At 36.8% G+C, this 7,062-nt stretch overlaps 1 protein-coding gene across 1 annotated transcript; it reads right to left on the reverse strand.

Annotated features, from left to right (window-relative positions):
• Window positions 1–56: 56 nt before the first annotated feature.
• rnf113a (ring finger protein 113A) lies at window positions 57–4,299 on the reverse strand. Its single transcript, XM_012878808.3, has 10 exons — window positions 4,153–4,299; window positions 3,686–3,765; window positions 3,501–3,596; window positions 2,817–2,924; window positions 2,537–2,646; window positions 846–952; window positions 663–752; window positions 489–582; window positions 296–402; window positions 57–206 (listed from the first exon to the last, which is right to left on the reverse strand). The coding sequence occupies exons 1-10, from the start codon at window positions 4,256–4,258 to the stop codon at window positions 139–141; spliced, it is 966 nt and encodes a 321-aa protein (XP_012734262.2). The 5' UTR covers window positions 4,259–4,299; the 3' UTR covers window positions 57–138.
• Between the last annotated feature and the right edge of the window lie 2,763 nt (window positions 4,300–7,062).

Genomic DNA, 7,062 nt, shown 5'->3' on the forward strand with positions numbered 1-7,062 from the left:
CTTCTGGCTGCGGCTTCTTGTTTTGTCAGACACTCATTTAAAGAAAACAGAATCTGTGAAGCTTCTAAAAGCAAAAATATTTATTGAAAAAGGTGCACAGACAAACACAAAGCGAGGGTTTAAAACGTCCACATGATGCTAATCTTCCTCGTCTGACGGAGGCTGGTCGGCTGCAGCTTTGCGCTTCTCCATCTTTGCCATCAGCTCTGAAATGGAGGGACAGGAAATCCCGTCAGGCTGGACATCCATTAGTAACCCAACACGCCTTAGCTTCTCCGGCAGAACTTGCTTTTACCTTTGGCGGGGTTGAAGACTCCGTTGGTCTGAGTGTTGCACACGTAGCACCGCTTCGACTTGCGATAGTGCTGAAGGGCGCAGCGTTCACAGAAATAGTGCTTGCACCTGGAACGCAGCCGACTGGTTAGCGCGTGCCGATAAACGCTGCATCACGGAGAGGAAGAGGGGAAAGCGTGACGGGGGGGACTCACTTTGTGATGATGGGATTCTTGAAAGACTCCCGGCAGATGAAGCACTTGAAGGGCAAATCCTCATCGTCGCTGCTCACCTCGTAATTCTCATCATCTGGATGAAAATACACAAGTTAAATAATAATGAAGTGTGCAAATAAGATTCTGCGGGGGGAAAAAAAGGTATTAACTCACCGTTTGTTCCGTATCTGCCCTCTTCTAGTTCTCTCTCAATCTGCCAGCCATGTTTGTAGTCGGATCTGTCGTGAAGGAATTTGCAGCTGTCTTGAAAAAAATTAATACATGGGAACATTAACAACACAGAAGTGAATTATGAAGACAACATCACACATAACTAATGAAGAATCTTAAACAAACCTCCAAAACCACAGAAACCCGTCTCCTTGTAGTCCTTGCAGATATCTGGCTGATAGTCCCACCGGACCGTGGCTCTCAGATGTTCGGGGGCTCGAATCGGCCCTTTTCTGTGGTAAAGATTGCATTTAAGGATCGATTACGAGAAGAAAATCCTTTGACGTCTTTTTTATGATCCTTAAAAGGCGACATTGCTGAAATAATTATGGGAGCTTTTAAGGTCTCTTAACAGTAGTTTGCAAAAATATTCATACTCCTTGAACTTCTCCACATTTTGTCATGTTACAACCACAAACATTAATATATTTTATGAAATCTTATGTGAAAGACCAACACAAAGTGGTATACAGTTGTGAAGTATAAATAAAATTATAAAAAAAAAAAACTGGAAAGTCCGGTGTGTAAAAGTATTCACCCTCCTTTTCTCTGAGTTCAACCAATTCTCTTCAGAAGTTGCCTGATGATTGCTAACGGCTGAATAGAGTCCACCTGTGTGTGATCTAATCTCAGTACAAACACAGCTGCTCTGTGACGGCCTCAGAGGTTGATTAAGAGAGGAGCAAACAGCAGAATTAAAAGTCCAAGGAACACACCAGACAGGTCAGGGATAAAGTTGTGGAGACGTTTAAAGCAGCTTAGGCTATAAAAAGATTTCCTGAGCTTTGAACATCCCACAGAACTCTGTTCTAACACTTCACATCACTCTGAATACACCATCCTCACTGTCAGATATGGTGGTGGCAGCATCATGCTTTGGGGGTGCTGCTCTTCAGCAGGGACAGGGAAGATGGATGCACTGCAAAAACAGACTAAACTAAACTAAAAATAAGTTACAGTTTTCTTGAAATGAGTGTATTTGTACTTTATTTGAGCAGGTAAATAAGATAATCTGCCAACGGAATAAAATTTTTGCACTTAAAATAGGAACAACTCATCTCCAACTTATTTTAAGTGCAGCACATCTAATTATCTTATGTTAGGGGTAAAATGACTCTCTCCATTGGCAGATAATCTTATTTACCTGCTCAAATCAAGGACAAATACACTCATTTCAAGAAAAAAGAAAGAAAGAAAAGAAAACCTGTTGGAGTTTGCAAAAGACTGAGGTTCACCTTCCAGCAGGACAACCACCCTAAACATAAAGCCAGGGCTACAGTGGAATGGTTTAAACATATTCATGTGTTAGAATGGCCTAGTATAAGTCCAGACCTAAACCTAATCGAGAATCTGTGGCAAGATCTAAAAAACTGCTGTTAAACTCTCTCCGTCTAATCTGACTGATCTTGAGCTCTGTTTCAAAGAATAAAGGGCAAACATTTCAGTCACTAGATGTGCAAAGCTGCTAGAGACATGCCCTAAAAGACTTGCTGCTGTAATTGCAGCAAGATGGTGGTTACACAAAGTATTGAGTCAAGGGGGACTGAATACTTTTGCACAATGCCCGTTTCAGTTTTTATTTAAAAAAAGAAAAGAAATCACGTATAATTTTCTTTCTACTTCTCAATTATATACCACTTTGTGTTGGTCTTACACATAAGACTCCAATAAATATATTTATGTTTCTGGTTGTCATGTGACAATATATGGAAAAGTTCAAGGGGTGTGAATACTTTTGCAAGCCACTGTATTTTACGTCAATTCTGGGGCGCAGCGGTCAGTTTTTAAAGCTCGTTATAAAATGTTAGGCCCCTTACCTGACCATACCAGAGGAGGCATTACCCATAGTGGTGTCTTTAGGCTTGATGAATTTCTGGTAGTTATTGATGCCACGGTATATTTTGTCATCTTCTTTACCTGTGAGCTCCTGTTAAATGAGAAGGATGGGAGGGGAGGGGGGGCGCAAACGGGGAACAAACTTAGGCTAAATACTGATAATTTAAACCATACAACTAAAAGGTAGAAACTATCAAACTACAGTTACATTTTTATTCTTCAACGGCACTTGTCCTCAAGCATTTAGAATCAGTGTCCTACCTCTTGGATTTTCTGGCTCTTCTCAAATATCGCCTGGGCGTCCTTGTCTCTCTCGGTGTCCAGCTGATACGTAGCAGTCGCACCCATGTCCTCAGGTCCCTCCGGTTTCTAGGTTTTTCACAACATTATATAAAAACGGCAGAAAGAAGGAAGCTTTACATCTTGTTTTTGGCCTCTGTGTCTCTGATGAGCATCTTCACAACACATCTAATACAAACAGGAAGTTGGGGAAAGAAAAGTGAAGCAAGGGTGGCTTCCTGCTACAAAGGTTCATCAACTGTCCGCTTTCCAGAAGAAAGTGTAAAATTATGGCTAAATTAATGTGCAATAAGAATGGTGAATGCCACAGTCGTGATAAACAAATGAATAAAAAGGTGTTGATATCTTTCTGCTTTGGGTTCACTGAACTCATACAACCCAGGAGGTAAGTCCCTGTACCTACTTGAAATAAATATTCTACTTTATTAATTTATTCTTTCCATGCCAACAACATGGTTTAGCTGCAAGTGAAAGAAACTGTTTCTTAAAGCAGCACCGTGCAAGTTTTGACCCAAGTATTAGCTTAGTTTGACATATATTAAATGATACGCAGCACGTTTTTAATTAGTTTTAACTAATAACAGCAGACTTTAACAATAAAAGATCCCCCCTTAGAAGGCAGCATAAAACGAGGTTTCAGCTCACCGCTGATCGTGATGACTTGTAAGAAACTGTGACCTTGTCCTGCTTCTCATCTTCACTGTCACTGGAAGACACGGCATCTCTCTCGACTTTTTTCGTCTGGAAAAGTCAAATCATCTCTCTGTCACAATATAATTCAAAATTCTCAATCCAAAATGCATTTTGTTGTTGTCGGTATTTTAATGTACCTTCTGAATCATAGGGTTGACCCGAGCATCTTTCTTTTCCCTTCTGACCACAGCACTGTGGTCCTCGTCACTATTACTGTCTAGAAGAGGATGGGACATGTTTATCAAGTACCACTGCATTGTTATATATATATATATATATATATATATATCAAACGTGTCTACTAATAAGCACCAAAAATTGTCTAGATGTGACTAAGAGTTCTAAATTCCGCACAAACTTGAATGCAGCACAAACGTCTAGGAAAACACAATTTACCAAAATATTTTAATAAGAGGATCATATTTTAAAAAAAGCTCTAATCGAGCATGGAAGTTACTGCTAAAAAAAAAAGAAGGAAGAGGCACAATAATAAAACCGCCGTCTATTTTGTTTGGGATTTAGAGCCAACGTTAAAAGCAACGGTACGCCTCTTTATTTAATATTTAAAAACAAATTAAACGCGGTATGATTTAGAATTAATCACCTTTATCACTGCCGCTTGCTTTTCTCTTCCGTCCGGAGAATTTCTTGGTCGATTTTTTAAACAGAAAGGTACAAGAAGGGCCTTTGGCCTCCTCTGATTCCGCCATCTTGCCAACTCTGTGCTGCTTACTTTCCTCTCTGCTCACAGCGCCCCCTGGTGTTCTGGAGAGCACATTTTTCTCCCATTCCCCTCCTGGCCAACAGGAGAGTTGCGTTTGCTCACAGTTTTGACAAACCTTTTTAGGCCAAAACACTTTTTTTGTGTTTTATATCATATGCAGCCAAAAAATATTTTAAAATTGCTGTTGTATATATATATATATATATATATATATATATATATATATATATATATATATATATATATATATATATATTGCTTAACACAAATGTAACTGCAAGTGTTCCCTTTATTTTTTAGCAATATATATGTAAATATATTTATCTATCTGCCAATCTATCTATTGTTCTGGTGTCGGCACTTATATCATATATCTATCGATTGATCAATCGATAGATAGATAGATAGATAGATAGATAGATAGATAGATAGATAGATAGATAGATAGATAGATAGATAGATAGATAGATAGATAGATAGATAGATAGATATATTTGTCATTTTGTATACACAAAGTGCTTACAGAACGAAATGTCGTTTGCATACAGCTTGAAAAATCACAGTAAATTGCACTAATTCTCAGGATAAAGATGCAGCAGCGATTTATGTCAACAATTGAAATGTAAAACAATGTAACAATGTAAACAATGCAGGGGAAATAGACAGTGTGCTATTCACGGTATCCAGATGCAGCAGCAATTTATGTAAACAATTGCAATGTAATCGATGTAAAACAATGTAGACAATGCAGGGGAAATAGACAGTGTGCTATTCAAGTATCCAGGAGGGTATTATTAGAACCGTGTTATATACGAATGTGGTACAGATTAAGCAGAGTAGTTGGATACCTTTTGGTGAGATCACTCTTTTTTGTGCAATTCCTTGATGAACGAACAGGGAATTGCTGATGAGGTTATTTCACCAGGTTTCTAGATTATCCGGATCGTCAAGGTGAGAGGTTTGGTTACAGAGAATAAGGCATCAGAACATGAGTTAATGTCTAGCATGTGCCAAAATCACTCCTTTCTGAGGAATGCAGCACAGAATTATGTTGCCACCATTGCAGAGCATGCATTGCCAGCAGGCGAATGTTGCGTTTGTCCAAAAGTGAATTTACGTTCTGTCAGGGTAACAAGTGATGCAAAGAAGCAACTTCTGTCCAATAAAAAAGCAAACAAACATCAAAAGCACAATGTGAAATTCTGCAGCAAGTGCAATGATTGGTAACAGAAGACTGGTGCAAGAACACTCCCACAAACATAGCATAACTAACTCCTCCGTGAACAATTGAGAGATTACCTGTGCCTTTTCCACCATGAATAATGCCGTGCCACAAGGTGAAATTGATGATGAAGTGGTTCAAAGATCAGAGCACCGCAATTTTGAACCTGTTGCCGAGAGACTTTCCAGATCCTGACCCCACTGAGAATGTGTGGTCAGTTTTCAAACAGCAGATGGAGAAACAGGAGCCAAAAGACTGAGAGCCACTCCAAGAACCCATCGGGCATAAATCGTCCCTCAAGGTGACGTGCAGCACGACAAATCAATGCAGAGACAGAGGGACTCCTCTTAATGCCTGACCATTAAAGCTAGGCGCCAGCCCCCACCTCCATTACCCTCTGTTGCATTAATGGGTGCATGAAGACACAGGGTCCCCGCAATAAATGTTGACTTTTCGCATAGATTTCATCTGGGAAACAAAAGCCTTTAAAACCTAAACGATTTAACTCTTCTTCACGGAAAATGTCTAAATAAACAAATTCAAAAATGAAGCCACAAAACCTTGTGTTTGCCTTCCTTTGATCAATTCTCTATTGATAAAATAAAGTTAGTAATATTAAGCTTAATTTGTTTGAAGCCCACCCATGGTCTTTAAATGTGCTTCAAACACTTGGATATATATTCAAAGAAAGATGACATGTATACACACACACACACACACACACACACACACACACACACACACACACACACATATATATATATATATATATATATATATATATATATATATATATATATATATATATATATATATATATATATATATATATATGTTTGTGTGTGTATATCTATCTATCTATCTATCTATCTATCTATCTATCTATCTATCTATCTATCTATCTATCTATCTATCTATCTATCTATCTATCTATCTATCTATCTATCTATCTACCTATCTAGATGGATAGATGTGATATATGTGCCAACACCAGAACAATAGATAGATGGGCAGATAGATAGATATATTTACATATATATTGTGTGTGCTTATATACACACACACACACACACACACACATATATATATATATATATATATATATATATATATATATTTATATATATATATATATATATATATGTATATGTCTATATCTATGTATGTATATATATCTATATCTCTATCTAGAGATATATACATATATATATATCCACCTATATCTATAGATCTACATCTATATATACCTATATATACATATCCATATATATATATATATCTATATATATATCTATCTATATATATATATATATATATATATATATATATATATAACACTTGCTGCTATTGTACCGTGTGTTGTGTAAATGTTCCCTTTATTTTATATATATGTATATGTATATGTATATACATATACATATATATATATATATATATATATATATATATATATATATATATATATATATATATATATATATATATATATACTGCTAAAAAAATAAATGGAACATTTAAACGTGCAAGAAAATAAAAAAATATATATAGTGTGGAATTTGACAATATAT

Source organism: Fundulus heteroclitus, chromosome 16, assembly GCF_011125445.2.
Source record: "Fundulus heteroclitus isolate FHET01 chromosome 16, MU-UCD_Fhet_4.1, whole genome shotgun sequence".
Classification (NCBI taxonomy): Eukaryota; Metazoa; Chordata; class Actinopteri; order Cyprinodontiformes; family Fundulidae; genus Fundulus; species Fundulus heteroclitus.

Excerpts from the sequence above, each read along its gene's own strand:
- rnf113a (XM_012878808.3), bottom strand. The coding sequence starts at position 4,258 with ATGGCGGAATCAGAGGAGGCCAAAGGCCCTTCTTGTACCTTTCTGTTT. Across the intron at positions 3,766-4,152 it reads AGCAAGCGGCAGTGATAAAG|ACAGTAATAGTGACGAGGAC; the intron begins GTGATTAATTCT and ends ATCCTCTTCTAG. Across the intron at positions 953-2,536 it reads GCCTCCTCTGGTATGGTCAG|AAAAGGGCCGATTCGAGCCC; the intron begins GTAAGGGGCCTA and ends TCTTTACCACAG.